Raw genomic sequence first — 22,500 nt, 5'->3', positions numbered from 1 at the left:
TGTGCTCGGACTTGTTTACGGATCCTAAACATCTCTCCTGTCTGCACAGTTTCTGCTTAAAGTGTCTAAAACGACGGTACGAAACGTGTGGCGGTGGAGAGGCCATTAAATGTCCAAAGTGCCAAACCCTAAGCAGAGTACCTGCGAGCGGTGATCTGAAAGATCTTCCAACCAGCTTTTATTTGAACGGCTTGATCGATGTTCTTGCTATTAAAGAATGCAAAAGAACTCAAGTGACATGCGGAAACTGCGACAAGAAGAGTTCAGAAGCTTCGTATTGTTTCCAGTGTTGCATATTTTATTGCGAGCAATGCCTGGTTGGTCACAATATGATGCGAGACAAAAAGGAACATCGCGTATTGGCAGTGAAAGAGTTCCAAGACAAGGACTACGAGGATGTATTGAAGCGACCAGTGTTTTGTTCAAAGGAACGACACCAGAAAGAAGAGCTTAAATACTACTGCAAAGAATGCGAGACGGCTCTTTGCCAAACTTGCGTCACTTTGAATCACGGAGGTCATGATTTGAGATTAATCGAAGAAGAAGCCGAAAACAAAACACTCGAAATAAAATCTATCCTTCAATCGCAAAGAAAAGGGTTAGATGCAAAACTAAACGTGATTGTTCAACTAGACGAAGACTGTGCTAAAGTGATTCAACGAAGTGAAATCGCCAGGAGAGATGTCCAAAGGTTTGCTGATGGCTTGATCAAAACAATTCAAGCAAAAATGAAAAATGTTATTACCTCTGTGGAAAACCAAACGAAGAAGTCACTCGAAAGTTTAAAAGCAAAAAGAAGTGCGATTCAGCAACAGATAAATGCCACTGAATCATCATTGGGGGAAGCTGATAAACTTTTAAAACGAAGCACCACCGCGGAAGTTGTTCAACTCAAAAAATCACTACAAACAATTTTTCAGGGAATGAATCAATCCGAGCCTATTGTTCATGACCCCAGTAGTTTGCAGACTTTAGTTTTCGTGGAAAATCAGAAGACGATTGATACCGTCAACGGGGAAGAACTTGGTTTCCTGTGCATGGAAGAAGGTTATCGAAAAAAACCGAGCAAATTTTTGGCTGAAGGTGAAGGACTGAAAGAAGGAACTGTTGGGCGTAAAGCTCAATTTAATTTGATTACAAGAAACGCGGAGAGAAAACAGTGGTATAATGAACACGACCGTGTCACGGTAGAGATCAAGGACGAACAAGAACGAGAATGCGTGACCCAAGTGAAATTAGATGATAACAAAAATGGAATCTACAAAATCACTTATTTTCCTATAGTCCAGGGAACATTCAAATTATTAGTTAAGGTAAACGGGGAACATATTTCTTGTAGTCCTTTTACTGTGATTTTAAAACCATTTCAAGTCAAACCTGTTTTATCTTTTGGAAAGAAAGGCTCGGGTGATGGAATGTTTAATTATCCTGTGGGGGTGGCAGTAAGTGATAGGGACGAAATATTAGTAGCTGACAGCAGTAACCATAGGGTTCAAGTGTTTGACAGTAATGGTACTTTCTTAAGATTCTTTGGTCACAAAGGTGAAAATGCTGGAGAGTTAAAATACCCTATTGGAATAGCCATTAATAAGGACAGGAATATTTTTGTAGTAGACAATAACAACCACAGAATACAGATTCTTAGTTGGGACGGGAAGCACCTGGGTTCATTTGGCGGCCGAGGAAGCCTTGATAGTCGGCTCTCTTTCCCTTGGGGTCTATCCTTAGATAGTACTGGTAATGTTATTGTTGCTGATACAGGTGACAAACTGATTAAGATCTTTACCCCGGATGGTAGGTTTGTAATGAAGATAGGTGGGCAGGGTTCATTTTGTTATCCGGCTCACTGTGTTCAGTGTGGTGAATATTTCATAGTGTCAGACTCACATGAACACTGTATCAAAGTATTTAATAGGGAGGGGCATTTTCAGTACAAGTTTGGTAAGCAGGGGCAAGGGGACGGGGAGTTTAATTATCCATATTTTCTGTCAGTGACTCAGTCAAAGCACCTGTTGGTTTGTGATATAGTAGAGCAGATATGTGCTTCAGTTGTTCACTTTCTGTTAAAAGCATGAAATTTGGCATGATGATAGTTTTCAAGGCCCTAAAAAAGATAGGATATGGTGCCATCGCCAAAAAGTCCATTAAGTGTGAAAAATAAGAGTTTTAAAATGGCGGCCATTTTGAACCGGAAGTGAAATTAACATTTTCTTTAAACGTCTGAATTTTAGCAACTTGGATAAGAAAATTTCAGCAGATGCCTAAAGCAGCTGTTTTTTTTATTCAAAGAGATATTATTTTAACGCAAATTGTCTAAAAAAAGTAGAATAGACATGATATGAGTGGCCGCCAGCTAGACCGGAAGTAAAACTACCAGAGTCGGAACTTTTAAGGAATGAGCCTAAACTTCTGTTGTGCCTGCTAATTTTCTTTACTTTAATATTTTCTTTAAATCTAATGTATACACTCAATTTAGTATTTTCATCATATATAATCCATTACTTACTAAACTTGAGCCTACTTTGGCTATGATACAGAATATCGGAGAAGAACAGATGATATCTCGGTGACCTAATGACTTGATACTTCATGCAGACGAGTGCTTGTAATCGAAAAAAAGAGTTTGTGATTGCCTTTCACGATTGTTACTCTTCTGGGCATAGCCCTTCTTACGCAAGCGTACTTGATTAGTTCCACCCTCAACTTTGTAATTACTGACAGCCCCAATCTTGCAGACTAGGAACCGAGATGCTTGGAACCAGTGCCTGCTGACTCCATATGAGGCCAGCATGGTTCGCCGTGCCCTTGAAATGTTTAAGTAATGCAGGCCGCCGGGTCAAAGAAACTACCTTTGGCTTCGTCAGTTGACAGTAAAGAACTACTTTTTCTATCGCATAGAAGAACGTGTAAGCGAAAGCAACTCCGATTATTTCTGGAGGTGACCGGAAGTATTCACCTTGTCACATCCTGTCAATGCATGGAACGGAGAAAGTGCAAGGGCAGCCTTTTTAGTAAATACGTTAGCAATCTCGTAGGTTGCAAGTTAGCGTCAATGTACATTAGTACCAAATATATGATAGGGAAGGTAACTTGGCTTCATGGTAGAGAAGCTTCATGGGTAGTTAGAATGGAGAGTGGACTCAACGAAAATGTCTTGGACACAAAGAACATAGAGACTTAAAAGAAGGGAATCTGCTTTCTAGCTTTCTAGCGAATTGACTTCAAACGATGCAGGGAAAAGACTGGACATCTGGCCCTATACGACATGCGTTGCTCAATATGCAAGGAATCTAAAATGCACCTGCTTGTTTCGATCTTTACAAAAGAACTAGCTTTTTCCAGTTTCTTAGTATAGTTCCTGATACACGTTTACCCCAGATCTTAGTCTTCAAGCTGTTCTCGGCGCGACATATTTGTCACATACTATATCCAAGAGAATACGTTTTACATGCTCTGTGGATTAACGTAAGTGATGCACATTCGGAAAACGGTTTTTCCTTATTTTCTTGCATGTGGACTTTAACATGATAATCAGTGCTGCTCAGTCCATGATAATTAAATGACATGGGAGTTACATTGAACTCTCACTTCTGTTAAGAGAGGCGCAGATTCACTTGATAGTGAAATACAGCTGAATTAAGTAATGATCCAGGTAAGAAGGAGGCAATTTGTTTTGTTGTGGCGCAATACGCTTTCCTCACATAGAAATGTTTTCATTTTTACGCAGAGAATGCATAAATCCACAGAAAGGCTGTTTAAGAAAGAAAATGTGTTCAAACTCCACTTTTAAAGGGTGTATTTTTGAGTTAAAACATTTCGACCAATCACAAGAGTTGCAAACAGTGACCAAGAAATGTTCACAATTTTACATGATCCGCACATACGATTTCTGTGTTACTTTGACTCAGACGAGATTGTGTTATAAGGAAGTTGGATAGAAAAAAAGGGATTAATATACATGCTGCTTTGCGAAGATTTCGTGAAATTTGATGTTTAAACCAATCAGAACCTTAGTAGAGACAATAGTAAAGTTAGCACATTTTTGCATTCCGACGTGTTCACAGCGTTTTGGTCCTTTCCTTCATATCTGGACCATTACTTAAACCGCCGCCCGGTTAGCTCCAGGTGGATATAAACACCGGTCTACTGAGTGGGAAGCCGCGGTTTCAAACCCCGGCCGGACCAATCGTCGATCAGGGTTTTTAAATAACTGACGTAAAGTGCTTTCCGATGTCATCTGTAAACGGTTACACTTTCTAGTCGTCTTGGAATAAAAAAAAACCTGTAGGCCCGGTCTCACGGTTCTTGTTCATATAAAATGCCGTGGTAAGTTAAAGAACCTATACACTGTTTGTAAAGAGTAGGCTGAGTAGGGGACCCATTTACCCATTTTTCCAAACGAATTTCCCGGAAGGTTCTTGAAAATGGTAAACTTTGAAATGAGTAGACGTTATCGTGAAAGCAATTTCAATCCAATATGTACATGCACAGTGTTATTTGTACTCCTCAATAACACAAAATGGTGGAGCTATTATACTTCAAATTACTTTGAAAGCAGTAAAGCATTCTGCATTCTAATTAATAGTGGATCAACTCTTTTAACCCTTACAAATTCTTCAAACTGGTCTCTATACATTTCCTTAAAAGGATAAGTTGAGAGAATTTGATAAAAGATCAAAGTATTTTCTCTTAGGTGATAATTTTGTTAATTCTAAAACCTAATCTCTTGACCTTGTATCAGGGGATATTGTGAGTCAGAAGAAAATTGATGTTGGTCACTATTGGGACTTAAAGGGTTAAAACAAGTAAAAAGAAATAATTTATTTTTTGCTAGTTTAATTTGTTCGTATGTTTGGCCTTTCCTATGCTTAAAAATGTGAATCATTGTTTCACATTTTTTTTAATTCACTACCGAAATGAATTGCTTTGAGTGAGTTGCATTTTCCATTTTATCCCGCTTTTACCTCCGGTTCTTTGTAACACGGTTGACTTTGTAACACGGTTGACATTTTTATATGACATAAAAATCCGGCAAAACATAGAACAAACAATTTGGTCGTCATTTTGACCTTAACATGCTAAATTTCGTGTACTTTCGGTTAGGTGATGTTTACTTCCGGTCAAAATGGCGGCCATTTTAGTAATACCCCAAAAACCGGTTTAACAGGAAAAATTTGCGATGGCACCATATCACATATTAATAGCCACGATTAATTTTTATAATAAACAATTTCATCGTTATTTTGGTGTAAAAAAGTGCTTAATTTTGTGTACTTTCGGTTAGATGATATTTACTTCCGGTCAATATGGCGGCCAGTTTAATTTTCACTCCAAAAACCAGTTAAACAGGAAAAATTTGCGATGGCACCATATCACATATTAATAGTCATAATTAGTTCTGTCATTCCTGAAAATTTGGTGCTTTTAACAAAAAGTGAGCAATCCGGCCCCAAATCTGCACATATCTGCCCCACTAATAGGGATAATCATAGAATACAAGTCTTTGAACTAGATGGGAAGTTTGTCGAAAAATTTGGAACAAATGGCAGCCAGTTAGGAGAATTCAAGGAACCATTCTCAGTAGCTGTTCTAAGTAATGATCAAATTGTTGTGAGCGACAAAACGAATCATCGAATTCAGATATTTCAATAAAAATTGTCGTTTTTCCCGGAGGAAAGGAATAAGTAAATCTCTCTTTGATTAATAAATGTATTTGTCAGTTGTACAGCTGTGCTGTAATGTTATTGAAGGCAAGTGAAACCACATTAATTTTAGTCGAGGTAAAACCTTGTGGTCTTAAATCAAGTTATGTACAAATGAACTTTCTTGTTAAAGGAAGGAGTTAACTTGAATATTCTTTTACTAAAGTTCTGTATTCGATAAACGATTTCTTTTTTAATTCGTACTAATATTCATTCTCAACCAAGTTACAGAAAGGTGGCAGTGGTAAGCTTTTTTTCAAAAAACAGAAATACGTCATTGCTAAATTGATATCTATTTGTGCTTGAAAAACTTATAAATATTCAATAGGCATATTCTCGGGGAAAGACATGAAAAAGTCATCTGACCGAAAATTCCCTGAGGCGAGAGATTGGAATTGAGCCTTGGGGAGATACGGAGTTGAATGATTGAAACGGTGGAATGCTATGCTAACTAGGATGGAGAGAAGGTCATTGGAAATAAATTAAAAAGTGAAAAATTCAACAAAAACCTTATAGATGGCGCGAAAACATATTCAACCTACTGAAACGACCAAAAGAGTGTCAGTTTATTAGAGCTTATTCTCAAATGAAGGAACTTTTTGACCGAGAAACCTGGCACCGAATAAATTCTCAATTAGTATTATAACGATTATAAGGACTGCTTAGCATGTTAAGGCTGAGTGATACATGATACAATTTTTACCTGTGTTCGACCAAAACCTCTCATGTCGCGTTGCAATCACTCTCCTCCATTAACTTCTTTCCTCTCGTGCTGTTATCAACGGTGGAAATCGGAAGCTTAACTGAACGATGAGAACGGCAAAAAGCAATAAGTCTATCCATTTATTTGCAACATGTATCCGTATGGCTGTCGCATTTGTAATTGTTGTTTTAAACAAACAATTAAAAAAATTCCTACGGGTAAATGCGACGGCTTTAAGTTGTTGCAAATGAATCCATGCGCCTTCACGACTTATTTGCATAAATAACTTTACTTGACCAACCTTTCCAATTCTGATGTCTTGGTTGTCATTTTTTAAACAACATAATCAAAAAGGGAAATTTATTATTTGGCAGTACTATAGAAATGGAATAGTCCAGGGACTGAGTTTTTGAAGATGTTCAAAACACTCGCGGCACCACGTGTTTTAAAGATTGCATCGTCTTTTACACTAACGATTTCTCGCCTCCTTATTGGTGGAGAGCTATGATATAGTAGATGAGAATACAGACCATGGAAATGACGTGTTGGTGAAGTAATCACCCGCGCGATTTTCGGAGAAAAGAACTGGGCGTCAAAAACTGTTAATTAAGAATGGAGAACAATTTTCCATGATCGGAACTCTTGTCGGTCATAGATGACGTAAAAATTTTCGAAACTAACGTAGAACCAAGAGCGTGGTTTCACTACAACGTTTTTAACAATTTGACGTCATTTCTATGGTAGATAACAGTACATGTATATATATACAATCGTTGTCGATCCGCTTTTTACAATAACATTAAATGTTAGTTTTGAGCAGACTTCAAACTAACAGCGTCATTTATTGAATTGCTGCACACAACATCGATTGCCATGGAAACAAAGCTGCGCAAAAAGAAGTGAGTATGTCAGCGATGTTGGGAAACCAGGGCTGTCGGGAATGGGAAGGGGAAGGGGAGACTCCTGGGTTCATTTGGCGGCATAGGAAACCTTGATAGTCAGCTCTATCATCCTTGGGGTTTATCCTTAGATAGTACTGGTCATGTTATTGTTGCTGATACAGATAAAAAACTGATTAAGATCTTTACCCCGGATGGTAGGTTTGTAATGAAGATAGGTGGACAGGGTTCTTTTAGTTTTCCTGTTCACTGTGTTCAGTGTGTTGAATATTTCATAATGTCAGACTCAAATGAACATTGTATCAAAGTATTTAACAGGGAGGGGCATTTTCAGTACAAGTTTGGTAAGCAGGGAAAGGGCGACGGGGAGTTTAATTGTCCACGTTTTCTGTCAGTGATTCAGTTCAAGCACCTGTTGGTCTGTGATGGGAATAATAATAGAATACAAGTCTTTGAACTAGATGGGAAGTTTGTAGGAAAATTCGGTACAAAAGGCAGCAAATTAGGGGAATTCAATTATCCATTCTCAACAGCTGTTCTAGGTAATGACCAAATTGTTGTGTGCGACGAAAACAATTGCCGAATTCAGATATTTCAATTTTTTTTTCCGTGGAAAGAAATATAGTAAGCATCTCCCTTGTTGATTAATAAATGTATTGATCAGCTGCACAGGCCGCATTTAGTCTCGTAGCTAAACCTTGTGGCTTTAATCAAGTTATTTACATGAATTAGTTTTTCGAGGGACTGATATAACTTTATCTATGAGTACAACCCTTTTTAAGTTCACGTGAATTTTTTTTCTGAATAATATTCCGTCAAGAGCCATGGTTCTGCATTTGATTCTTCTTTTAGTTTTACAGTGTTAACCCTCAACCAAGTTAGAGAAAGTGGGGACTGAAAAGCATTTTTTATAAAAGAAATAAAACCATTGCTAAGTATGTATCTGTGCTCCAAAACCTTATAAAAATATTCAATAGGTATTTTGTCCAATTGAATATACGGATTTAATCCTGCAGAAGGACCTGGTAAAATTCACCTGACTGAAAACTTAGGGGAGGAATTTGAATTCAGCGTTTGGGGAAATGAGGAGTTGAATGACCTGAATCGCACTGAAACAGTGGAATGCTAATTTGGATACACAGGAAGTCGTAATCGCAAATCAACTTAAAAAGAGAAAAATTCGACAAAACCCTACAGAAGCCAGAAAAATTCATGTGACTGAAACGTCAGGTCAGCCTCTGGGGAGTTAAGGAGTTTAATAATGACTGAAATAATGGAATGCTACTTAAGGCGATTCCCTAGTTTTGCACTGCGCATCTCTTACTGCGCATAACAACATGGCAGCCGTAAAAAACAGCATGTGAAGTAATATTATTAAAATGAAGCTGACTGAAGAGAAACGCTATTGGAATTTTTGCTTGCGGTTGTTTCTTGGCAAGGTGAGACTCATTGTGTTGGGAATGTGCATAACGTAAGCAGTACGCGTGTTGCTGAGTTCGACCTCCTCTCGGAGAGCCTCGATAGTGGATGTTTAACTTGTGCTTACTTTTGATCTTCATTTAAACACTTTCTTTATCACATTGTGTCCTAAATGTGATATCTCGATGTAAATTCTGTAAAAACGGATTTTTTAATACTTTCTTCCCCCTTTCACATACATTCTATTTTGAAACTCGCCCCAGTCCTCTCTCAAAAATCGGAGAAAATGCGTTTGGCGCGCACTTTCTGCAGCTCTACCGCAAAAACGAGTACGGTGACCCCCATTTTTTATTTCATGATTTTAATAAGGACAGTGCTTCCTTTCGATGAGAAAAAAATTGGCACAAATCTATGTTTAGTTTTTTGGCAATTTTACTAAATTGTACGGATTGAGCCATCACGGGTCGAAAAGCGCGCGTCCAATTTAATTCTACTTTGGGGCGTAAAGTAAAAACAAGGGCATTAAATGGCATTTTTCTGGTACGTAAGTGGATAAAGAATACATTAAAGTCAAATTCTGTGTGATGCCACATGCAGCATCAAAAAAATCTTTCCTTTTTGTCTAGTTTTGAGCTGCCCGCGGTTTTTGTAAAAGGGTCCTAAATAGCCGTATTTGTCAGCATTGTGACGTCAAAACGAGCACGGTGACCCCCACTTTTTATTACTTTTTTATCATCTTCTTGACTTGTTACATCAGTGTACCAAGTTTTAGCTACAATCTATGTTAGGTTCTTTTACTATGGAATCACCTTAACGGGATGTTTACACGAAAGAAGATCCTATCAAAAGCAAGATCCTTGAAAGTGGAAAAACTTTTCGTCCCGTTTACATGCAGTAATTGTCGGTCCATGTGGTTAACAGTGGAGAAGGAATTAAAGATTAAAGATTATCCACTGAAGGGAACTTCGCTCTTTTTGTGTGGTTTGTATCTAGTAGTAGGATCTTCATGGCGAAAGCATTTTATATGGTGCCAGGATCTTCCTACTTCGTAGCTAGGCGAAGACAAGTACAACTTTTAGCATGTAAAGTGAATACAGAAACCTATGGCGCGTGGATTTTCGCCCTTTAGGATCTTTCTGGTGCTTTCCTCCCTCAGTGTAAACAACCTCTATGATTCACAGGTCGTCAGAATTTGCAAATCAATTAAAAAGTGAAAAATTCAATCAAAACTCTCAAAATGCCAGAAACGACCGAGCGTTATTCTGAAAGAACTTATTCTTAAATTAAATACCGAGCTTTTAAGCCGAGAAAAAACACCGAAAACAATACCATTTCGAGATAAAAGTGCTTAGGAAGAGTACAGTCACCCCTCCCCTCTAACAAAATAGAGGAGAGAGACGGGGCGGCAGTACACAGGCTAACAGATGTTTCACTTTTATCTACGCAGCACTCGCACTTGATTTAGCATCCTTTAGAGTTATGCCTTTCACGCATTCTTGCGTCACAAAAGGATTTAGTCTTCATCTTGTTATTAGAGGATGTTAGCATCAACAACGAGTACGAGTACGAGAACGACTTCAAGCCGTACTCGTACTCGAAGTCGTTTTCTCAGCTTTCTATGTTAGCGATGACACCGAGTTCGAGTTTATAGAAAATAAAATTATGGGATTCCGCTTGACTGGGCGCCAAATTTGAGTCGAGGTAGCGCTTCCACGACAATTTCGAAAACAAAAAATGACTCTTAAAAATTTAACCTAGGTTAAAACCGATTTTTCGAGGTAACTCGAAGGATGGTTAGTCGCGGTCTTAAAACACGTTAAAACCCATCAAATTCAACACAACAACCACACTGGATAAAGAAGTAAGTGTTCTTTATTGATATCTTCGACTGTTGGGATATTTTCGACCAAATAATGGCAATTTCAGGGGTTATTTCGTGAGCCTGTGAGGCCTGTGGAGAGACATGAAACTTTCCCGGGTAAATGCAAATTTACTCTGTGTAGGAAATATCGCGTTCGGTTGCTTTTTCTCGACTTCAAAAGCAGTATTTTACATAAAACATGGTATAAGGAAGGTTCAAGATGATAAAGAGAGGCAAGAAACGAAAAGAAACTGCATTAAACGATCGGAATTTACCTTTGAAAACCAGCTCTTCCAAGTCGTTCTACCCACTTCGAGTTTTTGGTGAGAACTCGTCGTAGTGCGACTTGACAGGACGACTTGAAAACGTGGAGATGCGCAGAACGGATGCGCAGTACACAAAATCGCTGATCTCGTTCTAGAACTCGTACTCGTTGTCGATGCTAACATCCTCTATTGATCATTTTACGTCTGGTTTAGTTGTAAAATAATTTGCATTTAAAATGGCAAACTAAAGCTGGCGCGACAAGGACTCTTACAACAGCTATCGTGATTGGCTCGTCGGCCTTTGTTTCCGAGAAAAGCTAAAGATAGAAAGTCACAAGACTTCATTGTTGGGTGTGGAGTGCATCGAAGGTCATTTTGCCTTTGTTCCTGAAGCCATCATGGATCTTACAACGCTATTTTACAATCTTCGAGAAGAAGTGTCTTGTTCGGTGTGTTCAGACTTATTTACTGATCCTAAACATCTCTCCTGTCTGCACAGTTTCTGCTTAAAGTGTCTGAATCGATGGTACGAAACGTGCGGCGGCGGACAGGCCATTAAATGCCCGAAGTGCCAAACCCTAAGCAGAGTACCTGCGAGCGGTGATCTGAAAGATCTTCCAACCAGCTTCTATTTAAACGGCTTAATCGATGTTCTTGCCATCAAAGAATGCAAGAAGACTCAAGTTACGTGCGGAAACTGCGACAAGAAGAATTCAGAAGCTTCGTATTGTTTCCAGTGTTGCATATTTTATTGCGAGCAATGCCTGGTTGGTCACAATATGATGCGAGACAAAAAGGAACACCGCGTATTGGCAGTGAAAGAGTTCCAAGATAAGGACTACGAGGATGTATTGAAGCGACCAGTGTTTTGTTCAAAGGAAAGACACCAGAAAGAAGAGATCAAATACTACTGCAAAGAATGTGAGACGGCTCTTTGCCAAACTTGCGTCACTTTGAATCACGGAGGTCATGATTTGAGATTAATCGAAGAAGAAGCCGAAAACAAAACACTCGAAATAAAATCTATCCTTCAAACGCAAAGAGAAAGGTTAGATGCAAAACTGAACGTAACTGCTCAACTAGACGAGGACTGTGCTAAAGTGATTCAACAAAGTGAAATCGCCAAGAGAGATATCCAAAGGTTTGCTGATGGCTTGATCAAAACAATTCAAGCAAAAATGAAAAATGTTATTACCGCTGTGGAAAACCAAACAAAGAAGTCACTCGAAAGTTTAAAAGCAAAAAGAAGTGTGATTCAGCAACAGATAAATGCCACCGAATCATCACTCGAGGAAGCTGATAAACTTTTAAAACGAAGCACCACCGCGGAAGTTGTTCAATTTAAAAAATCATTACAGACAATCTTTGATAGAGTGGATCAGACCGAGCCCATTGTTTATGACCCCAGTAGTCTGCAAACTTTTGTTTTTGTAGAAAATAAGAAGATGCTCGGTATTGTCAATGGAGAAGAAATTGGAGTTTTAGAAGAAGCTTTTCGAACAATAGCAATTGAATCTCTGGCTGAAGGTGAAGGACTGAAAGGAGGAACTGTAGCGCGTAAAGCTCAATTCAATTTGACCACAAGAAACGCAGAGAGAAAGCAGGTGTATAATGAGAGGGACATTGTCACGGTAGAGATCAAGGACGATCAAGGACAAGAATGCGTGACGGAAGTACGAGTAGATGATAACAAAGATGGGACCTACAAAATCACTTATCATCCCAGAGTTCAAGGGACAATGAAATTATTAGTTAAGGTAAACGGGGAACATATTTCTTGTAGTCCTTTTACTGTGATTTTAAAACCATTTCAAGTCAAACCTGTTTTATCTTTTGGAAGGGAAGGCTCGGATGATGGAATGTTTAGGTATCCTCTGGGGGTGGCAGTAAGTGATGGGGGCGAAATAGTAGTACCTGATCAGTGCAACCATCGGGTTCAAGTGTTTGACAGTAATGGCACTTTATTAAGATCCTTTGGTCACAAAGGTGAAAATGCTGGAGAGTTCAACCGCCCTATTGGAGTAGCCATTAATAAGGACAGGAATATATTTGTAGCAGACACTTACAACCACAGAATACAGATCTTTAGTTGGGAGGGGAGGCACCTGGGTTCATTTGGCGGCAAAGGAAGCCTTCATAGTCAGCTCTCTTACCCTTGGGGTTTATCCTTAGATAGTACTGGTAATGTTATTGTTGCTGATACAGGTAACCGACTGAATAAGATCTTTAACCCGGATGGTAGGTTTGTAATGAAGATAGGTGAACAGGGTTTTTTTAGTTTTCCTGTTCACTGTGTTCAGTGTGGTGAATATTTCATAGTGTCAGACTCAAATGAACACTGTATCAAAGTATTTAACAGGGAGGGGCATTTTCAGTATAAGTTTGGTAAGCGGGGGGAGCAGGACGGGGAGTTTAATTATCCACGTTTTCTGTCAGTGACTCAGTCAAAGCACCTGTTGGTTTGTGATCAGAATAATCATAGAATACAAGTCTTTGAACTAGATGGGAAGTTTGTCGGAGAATTTGGAACAAATGGCAGCAAATTAGGAGAATTCAATTATCCATTGTCGGTAGCTGTTCTAAGTAATGATCAAATTGTTGTGTGCGACAACAACAATCATCGAATTCAGATATTTCAATAAAAATTGTCCTTTTTTTCCTGAGAAAACTATATGATAGGCAAATCCCTCTTTGATTAATAAATGTATTTGTCAGCTTTACAGCAGTGCTATAATGTTATTGTAGGCAAGTGAAGCCACATTTAGTCCGAGGAAAACCCGTGTGGTCTTAAATCAACTTATGTACAAAACTAACTTGTTAAAGGAATGAGTTAACTTGAATATTCTTTTAATAAACTTCGGTATTCGATAAACGATTTCTTCTTTAATTCTTACTGATATTCATTCTCAACCAAGTTATAGAAAGGTGGCAGTGGTAGACTTTTTTAAAACAGAAATACGTTATTACTGAATACCTATTTGTGCTTCAGAAACTTATAAATATTCAATAAGCACATTCTTGTGAAAGAACATGTAAAATTTATCTGACTCTGATGACCGAAAAGTCAGACGAGAGATTTGAATTCAGCCTTGGGGAGATACGGAGTTGAATGGCTAAAACAGTGGAATGCTATGCTACTAATTAGGATGGAGAGGTCACTGGAAGTCAGTTAAAAAGTGAAAAATTCAACAAAAACCTTATACATGTAGATTCCGAAAAAAAAGATATTCAACCTACTGAAACGACCAAAAGAGTGTCAGTCTATTAGAGCTTATTCTTAAATAAAATAAGGAGCTTTTTAACCTGGAAAACTATGGCGCTAAAAAGCAAAACATCTGGGACTGTTTAGCATGATAAGAATGAGTCAATTCATACCTGTACTCGATTCCATAAAATTCCTAAAACCCCTCATGTCGCGTTGCAATCACTCTCCTCCATTAAACTTTTTTCTTCTCGTGCTGTTATCAACGGTGGAAATCGGAAGCTTAAGCAACGATGAGAAGGGCAAAAAGTAATAAGTCTATTCATTTATTTGCAACATGTACGCGTATGGCTGTCGCATTTGCAATTATTGTTTTTAAGCAAACAATTAAAAAAATTCCAACGGGTAAATGCGATGGTTTTGAGATTTTGTTGCAAATGAATCCATGTACCCTCACGACTTATTTGCATAATTTTACTTGACCAACCTTTTTATTTCGGAAGTTTGATCCTCAGTTTTCAAACAACACAATCAAAAAGGGAAATTTATTATTTGGCAGTACTATAGAAATGAGATACTCCAGTGACCGAGTTTTTGAAGCTGTTCAAACTAATCGCTGCACCACCTGTTTTAGGGCCTGTTTACATGAAGGTGGGGGACCCCACGAAGGTGAGATAACATGTAGCAAGTTACCCCACCTAACATGTGAACGTGATCACATTATGATGAGAGATTATCTGGACAGGCGTGTTACCCCACCTAAGCGGGTCACCTCACCTACATGGAGTCCCTCACCTCCATGTAAACAGACCGTTAAAGACTGATTGCATCGTCTTACAGTAACGATTTCTCGACTTCTTATTGGTCGAGATGATACGGTAGAGATAAAATACTCCAGGCAACGAGTTTTTAAAGGTGTTCAAAACACTTGTTGCACCAGGTGTTTTAAAGATTGCATCGTTCACTAATGATAATTTCTCCCCTTCTTATTAGCCTGTGTACAGACGTCCCCCCTCCCTCAGGAAAAGTCGGGAGAGGAGACTCCTCTCCCGATTTTTCGTGAGGGAGGGGGGACGTCTGTACACAGGCTACTTCTTATTGGTCGCTAGCTATAATATGGTAGATGAGAGTACAGTCCATGGAAATAAGGCGATGGTGAGGCGATTTGTTTTTCACTCTCTCATCAGCCGCGCGATTTTCGGTGAAACTTAAAAAGAAATGGACGTCAAGCTGTCAATGTTATTGCGTTTTGTGGTTCCTCTTGAGTTTTAAAGAATAGAGAACAATTTCCCATGATCGGAACTCTTATCGATCATAGATGATGTGGTCAAAATAAGTTTTAAACAATTTGACGCCATTTCTGTGGTAGATAACAGCACATGTATATACCGAGGACAATTGTTGTCGATCCCTTTTTTAACAGTTACCTCATTTCGATTGTCTCTATTCTCATGTGCAGTAAATCGCCATGCTTTATCCGCCACTTTAGAAACAAGAGGGGGACGGCATGGAGCCGAAATGTGCCCCGTAACTGGTGACGCGTCGGTCAGCTATTGGTCAATTCTTTCCCTTGTACCTAGTAACAGTCCACGACGTCTTTGCAAAAGTTACTCGACCCAGTTTCCTTCCCTCTAAAATGGCGAATGACAGGTCAGGTTTGTAGTTTTGTAAGTTCTTTTATTCTTATTTGAGATCGTTTCTTCCCTTTTCGGTCATGGAGACAAAGTGCACGGAAGGATGCAGACTTCAAACTAACAACATCATTTATTGAATTTCAACTATATTCTATGCAATATTTGGTGATGTATAACCCTTGAAGCCCTTATAGAATCTACCATCTTATTTTTCGTTAGAATTTTCGTGTCTAATCACCTCTAAAGGTGAGGTTTAGTCTGTTCCAGGCGTTCAGATAGTAGAGCGCAGGGGAAAAAATTCACGAAGAAAAAAAAAAAGAGGGCCTCCCTCCGTTTTCCCGATGTTCAATTTGACTCGCTCCCCACTGACCGCCGCGCTCTACCATCTGAACGCCTGGAACAGTTCAGTTTTCCTTTTTGTCAGTTCAATAACCACACAGCAGTTCAATAAGTACACAACAGATCAATAACCACACCAGTAGTTCAATGACTACACATCAGTTCATTGAGCGTAAACTACATGCAGCTGCGGGAAGAATAGCCACAAATACGTTAGTTATTTTTTAATAAGAATGCATAGCATTAAGTAAGTGGTAAATACTCATTTAGCTATGGTACGAGAACTAAATAGATAAATAGCTATGTTACACTGTTATTAAGTTCTAGTGAGCTCACTAATATAGACGGGAACATAGACTGATGTTAGTCAACTCAAGCACGTAGGGCCAGCTGTGGTACCACGGTTTGAAATGTGCGGAAAGAGAGTCTCAAAACAAGATTTCATCCACGGTTAACTGTATTTTTTTCTGCTTTATTAACGCGCGCGTTCGGGTTATTTAGTTGAAGTTTTCTCCGGACCAAGTTGGCTTTACCCTTTCGGCGCTGACTCTCTTTCTAGGTCTGTTCACTGTGCCCCTGATGAGAATGGCAGACCTTCTGAGCGGACTAAAATTTTTTAAAATAACATCAGTCTATGTTCCCGTCTATATTAGTGAGCTCAGTAGAACTTAATAACAGTGTAACATAGCTATTTATCTATTTAGTTCTCGTACCATAGCTTAATGAGTATTTACCACTTACTTAATGCTATGCATTCTTATTAAAAAATAACTAACGTATTTGTGGCTATTCTTCCCGCAACTGCATGTAGTTTATGCTCAATGAACTGATGTGTAGTCATTGAACTACTGGTGTGGTTATTGATCTGTTGTGTACTTATTGAACTGCTGTGTCGTTATTGAACTGACAAAAAGGAAATCTTAACGCCTGGAACAGGCTAGGTGAGGTTACACGAGACGATTCGAAACGACGATTTTTAGCGCAACACAGCGTTACAACATTTTTACGAAGTTTCAACATTGCAACGCTGTGTTGGTCTAAAAATCTTCGTTGCGAATCGTACCGTTTACAATCACCTTAAAGGTCACGAGAAATAGAAAATATCAACAAAGAAATTCTCCTCATTGGTATCAGAATGGAGAGAATTGCGGAGAATATGGATACTGATATTAGGGTTTTTAGGGTTTATTTACCATTCTACTTGTGCTTAGCACTTACATTCCATTCCTCAATACTTTAGTTGTAGAAAACTTTTAATCATCCAAGTTAAATGAAAGTGTGGGCATCTATTATTTACTTTTAAAACATTCTGCATTACTATTTACTACTTCTTCGTGCAACAAGGAAATAAATTTTCTTTCAAAGCTAAAAATTAGCCCGTCTAGTTCATAACGAGTAAATTACATCTATTTGAAATAACATTTGGGACTGTTGCACTCACGGAATCAAGCATATTCTTGTTTATTTCCCGAAATGCAGGCAAACTTTTTTAAATGTGAGTGAGGAAATCCTATCCTTATTCATACAGTGCAGCTGACATAATTTACACACCACAGTCTAATACAGCTTTTACAACTGTATGAGGCTAGCTATTGCTGGTTTGCAATTGTGACGTCATGGCAGCCATGTTGTGGTCAAGAACAATAGCGTTGCTATCCGCTTCAAAAAATCTTTTTTATTGTATTAACCACCAACATGGCAAACTAAGAATTGTTTTAGAGTACTTCATATGTCAGAAACATTCCTTTATTCACGAGGATACTTTTTGATGACTAACATGAGCCAAAAGCCTGCATTTCTGAATATGCCTGGTATGAAGTCTATGAAAGCGATGCTTAGCAGTAAAATTTAAACCCAATACTTGCTTTCCCTTCCCTTCCTGATAAGATGTCTATTCAATACATAAGAAAACGCGACAAAAAGCCTAGAAATAATATTAAATAATTCTTATAATTCATTATGAAAGAAAGTAACTCAGCAAACAAGTTTCAAATGTTGGTGAAGTTAGCCTTTGTACTCTTTTGTTTTGCAGGTGCCCTCGCCACAAACGAAACTAAACCTCTAGCTGCGAACCAGAATTGAAATACGCCGCATGATTGGCCTTTTAAAAAATTCATTGTTTAACTGACCAATCAGGTTGTAAGGAAAACTAAATCCAATTCGTTGTCCGTTGAGGGTTGAGAACAAGCATTCGTAGACGTATTACGAAATAAAACTACCGGAATCGAGTTTTTGAAGCTGTTCAAAACTCTCACAGCACCACTTGTTTAAACGTTACATGGTCTTTTTTACTCAGAGATTTCTTGCGCGTTTATCTGTCGAGAGCTATGGTCGATGAGAAAACAGACCATGGAATAACGAGGACACTTTGTGATGATCAACATAGAGTCCGAGTAACTCAAAATAGCCTGCATGTTTGAGGATACCGGAATAAAAGTCTATAAAAGCGATGGTTCGCCAGCGAAATTCAAACCTACTACTTTAACACAATGATGTTTCCATGATGGCAAGACGTCTATTTTGTGCACGAGAAAACGTGACTCTCATTTCTTTCTCAACAAAGAGATTGTAGTCAGTTGTGTTAGTCTACGTCCTTCACTGAAAAGCACTTTGACCATGCAGGGGCCTTTTTTTATATTCCCCCACCCCTGGGGGTCACCTTTGCTCGACCTATTTTACGATCCCCCCTGGTTTACCTGTGATACTACCCAAAGGGGAAGCTAATGACACGGGGGTAAGTGGAATTATGTGTAAGGAGCCTCAATCACCCTAAACATCGGCAGCCAGCAATATTTTCCTTGCTTAGAGTTGTTTTTCAACTATGCTTCAAGCTTAGACAAGAGAGCTTTATTCTCTCTTGGCTTAGAATATAGATTTTTACCCTCAATAAGATTTAACATTACGGTCAATTACGTAGGCCAGGTACCAGCTCTAGAGGCTTCTAAATTACACGACCCTCAATATAGGCAGGAAAGACTTTTAGTGTCATTCACCTAACCTCTTACCGGCACGAGTATAATATTCCTAAAGCTTAATATACTGAGCTTAGCCAAAAAAAAGATGTACGCTAAAGATAAGCACATTGCAAGAGAAAACTAAATGAATTGATATCCCCACAGACAAAAATAAGTGGGGCGTAAAGGGGGGTCAGGGTAGTTACAACAACCTGCTGCTGGCTTATGCTGTGTTGTTATTTGCCTAACGTCATAAGCCCTACAGGATTTGTAACAGAAACAATACGCTGTATAGCCGGCCCTGTTAGGGACCTTTGACACTATCATGTTATATTATAAACCTGTATAAACTTTGCCAAAATTTTGTCTGCGGAAAACATGAACAACTTACTTATTTTAAACCCGGTTTAAACCCTTGAGGGGAAGGGTGGGGGATTGGTCCGTGGGTTAACTATATAACACGGCAATATAATTCTTCAGGGGCACCCAACGACAATTTTCGGAAAATATCTGTTCGGAAGACGATTTGAGATCTAGAATTTTCGGAACATTTGTTGTAAAATTTCTTGCTTGCCTGCCTCTCCTAGGATTTTCGAACATCTAAAAAAGGGCATAATTGCCCATTTTTAACGGATTTTTACCCTAAAAAGGTTACTTAGAACTTTCGGGAGCCTCTTTTCTGGCTGAAAATTTCGAAGACGTAAGTTTTGATCTCTATAAATTTCCAATCACTAGACTTTCAGCTAGGAAATCCGAACAGATGAAAATGTCTACCATTTAAATACTAGAATACGTTTAACAATGCTATGTTTAAGTGGTTTTGAACTATATTCTCGTTGGGTACCCCTGATTCTTACACGGACATTTGTTGGGACAGTGTCCCGGGGGGTTACTCCATTATATTACCCATATATGTATGTGCCGTTCCAAAGGGTATGGTGTTTGAGTCGTTTTGGTCTTAAAAGATGTATATAACGCGTACAGTAACCTCTCCCCTCAAACAAAATAGAGCAGAGAGACGGGGCGGCAGCACACAGGCTAACAGATGTTTCACTTTTATCTACGCAGCACTCGCACTTGATTTAGCATCCTTCATAGTTATGGCTTTCACGCATTCTTGCTTCACAAAGGATTTAGTCTTCATCTTGTTATTGATCATTTTACGTCTGGTTTAGTTTTGAAATAATTTGCATTTAAAATGGCAAACTAAAGCTGGCGTGACAAGGACTCTTACAACATTGGTCGTGATTGGCTCGTCGGCCTTTGTTTCCGAGAAAAGCTAAAGATAGACAGTCACAAGACTTCATTGTTGGATGTGGAGTGCATCGAAGGTCATTTTGCCTTTGTTCCTGAAGCCATCATGGATCTTACAACGCTATTTTACAATCTTCGCGAAGAAGTGTCTTGTTCGGTGTGTTCGGACTTATTTACGGAGCCTAAACATCTCTCCTGTCTGCACAGTTTCTGCTTAAAGTGTGTAAAACGATGGTACGAAACGTGTGGCGGCGGACAGGCCATTAAATGCCCGAAGTGCCAAACCCTAAGTAGAGTGCCTGCGAGCGGTGATCTAAAAGATCTTCCAACCAGTTTCTATTTGAACGGCTTAATCGATGTTCTTGCCATCAAAGAATGGAAGAAGACTCAATTTACATGCGGAAACTGCGACAAGAAGAGTTCTGAAGCTTCGTATTGTTTCCAGTGTTGCATATTTTATTGCGAGCAATGCCTGGTTGCTCACAATATGATGCGAGACAAAAAGGAACACCGCGTATTGGCAGTGAAAGAGTTCCAAGACAAGGACTACGAGGATGTATTGAAGCGACCAGTGTTTTGTTCAAAGGAAAGACACCAGAAAGAAGAGCTTAAATACTACTGCAAAGAATGCGAGACGGCTCTTTGCCAAACTTGCGTCACTTTGAATCACGGCGGTCATAATTTGAGATTAATCGAAGAAGAAGCCGAAAATAAAACACTCGAAATAAAATCTATCCTTCAATCGCAGAGAGAAGGATTAGATGCAAAACTGAACGTAATTGTTCAACTAGACGAGGACTGTGCTAAAGTGATTCAACAAAGTGAAATCGCCAGGAGAGATGTCCAAAGGTTTGCTGATGGCTTGATCAAAACAATTCAAGCAAAAATGAAAAATGTTATTACCGCTGTGGAGAACCAAACGAAGAAGTCACTCGAAAGTTTAAAAGCAAAAAGAAGTGCGATTCAGCAACAGATAAATTCGACCGAATCATCACTGGAGGAAGCGGATAAACTTTTAAAACGAAGCACCAATGCGGAAGTTGTTGAACTCAAAAAATCACTACAAACAGTTTTTCAGGGATTGAATCAAACCGAGCCTATTGTTTATGACCCCAGTAGTCTGCAAACTTTAGTTTTCGTGGAAAATCAGAAGACGATTGATACTGTCAACGGGGAAGAACTTGGTTTCCTGTGCATGGAAGAAGGTTATCGAAAAAAACCGAGCGAATTTTTTGCTGAAGGTAAAGGACTGAAAGAAGGAACTGTTGGGCGTAAAGCTCAATTCAATTTGATCACAAGAAACGCGGAGAAAAATCAAGGGCACAATAAACATGACCGTGTCGAGATCAAGGACAAGCAAGCACAAGAATGCGTGACGCAAGTGCGAATAGATGATAACGAAGATGGGACCCACAAAATCACTTATTATCCCAGAGTTCAAGGGACATTCAAATTATTAGTTAAGGTAAACGGGGAACATATTTCTTGTAGTCCTTTTTCTGTGATTTTAAAACCATTTCAAGTCAAACCTGTTTTATCTTTTGGAAAGGAAGGCTCCGGTGATGGAATGTTGAAGTATCCTTGTGGGGTGTCAGTGAGTGATGGGGACGAAATAATGGTAACTGACAACCAGAACCATCGGATTCAAGTGTTTGACCGTAATGGTACTTTCTTAAGATCCTTTGGTCACAAAGGTAAAAATGCTGGAGAGTTCATCTGCCCTATTGGAATAGCCATTAATAAGGACAGGAATATTTTGGTAGCAGACAACAACAACCACAGAGTACAGATTCTTAGTTGGGAGGGGAGGCACCTGGGTTCATTTGGCGGCAAAGGAAGCCTTGATAGTCAGCTCCTTAACCCTTGGGGTTTATCCTTAGATAGTACTGGTAATGTTATTGTTGCTGATATAGGTAATAAACTGATTAAGATTTTTACCCCGGAGGGTAGGTTTGTAATGAAGATAGGTGGGCAGGGTTCATTTAGTTATCCTCTTCACTGTGTTCAGTGTGGTGAATATTTCATTGTGTCAGACTCAAATGAACACTGTATCAAAGTATTTAACAGGGAGGGGGATTTTCAGTACAAGTTTGGTAAGAAGGGGGAGGGGGACGGGGATTTTAATTGTCCACGTTTTCTGTCAGTGACTCAGTCAAAGCACCTGTTGGTTTGTGATGAGGGTAGTCATAGAATACAAGTTTTTGAACTAGATGGGAAGTTTGTAGGAAAATTTGGAACAAATGGCAGCAAATTAGGAGAATTCAATT

The 22,500-nt window shown here is 39.0% G+C and overlaps 3 protein-coding genes across 4 annotated transcripts in view; all 3 read left to right on the top strand.

The window, feature by feature from the left end:
- Window positions 1-7,929, top strand: part of LOC140924032 (E3 ubiquitin-protein ligase TRIM45-like) — a 7,981-nt gene extending 52 nt beyond the window's left edge. Inside the window, exons 1-2 of the mRNA XM_073374036.1 lie at window positions 1-2,015; window positions 7,714-7,929. The exon at window positions 1-2,015 is cut by the window's left edge and continues 52 nt beyond it. Of these exons, the coding sequence (XP_073230137.1) occupies window positions 1-2,015; window positions 7,714-7,929 (2,231 nt within the window). The remainder of the gene's footprint in view (window positions 2,016-7,713) is intronic.
- A 3,282-nt stretch (window positions 7,930-11,211) lies between these two features.
- On the top strand, window positions 11,212-13,620 carry LOC140924710 (E3 ubiquitin-protein ligase TRIM45-like). Its single transcript, XM_073374724.1, has one exon. The coding sequence runs from the start codon at window positions 11,249-11,251 to the stop codon at window positions 13,490-13,492; it is 2,244 nt and encodes a 747-aa protein (XP_073230825.1). The 5' UTR covers window positions 11,212-11,248; the 3' UTR covers window positions 13,493-13,620.
- A 6,473-nt stretch (window positions 13,621-20,093) lies between these two features.
- LOC140924696 (E3 ubiquitin-protein ligase TRIM45-like) overlaps window positions 20,094-22,500 on the top strand; it is a 2,924-nt gene continuing 517 nt past the window's right edge. Inside the window, exons 1-2 of one of the 2 annotated variants that reach the window (XM_073374716.1) lie at window positions 20,094-21,698; window positions 21,783-22,500. The exon at window positions 21,783-22,500 is cut by the window's right edge and continues 517 nt beyond it. In XM_073374716.1, the coding sequence (XP_073230817.1) occupies window positions 20,340-21,698; window positions 21,783-22,500 (2,077 nt within the window). In that variant the 5' untranslated portion in view covers window positions 20,094-20,339. The other variant, XM_073374715.1, reaches the window with a different exon arrangement.

Source organism: Porites lutea, chromosome 14, assembly GCF_958299795.1.
Source record: "Porites lutea chromosome 14, jaPorLute2.1, whole genome shotgun sequence".
NCBI classification, from domain to species: domain Eukaryota; kingdom Metazoa; phylum Cnidaria; class Anthozoa; order Scleractinia; family Poritidae; genus Porites; species Porites lutea.
Note: the sequence above shows the minus strand (reverse complement) of the source record. Positions and strands in the feature narration are given on the sequence as shown.

What these genes read in the sequence shown, in the direction of transcription:
- LOC140924710 (XM_073374724.1), top strand. Translation starts at nt 11,249, where the DNA reads ATGGATCTTACAACGCTATTTTACAATCTTCGAGAAGAAGTGTCTTGT.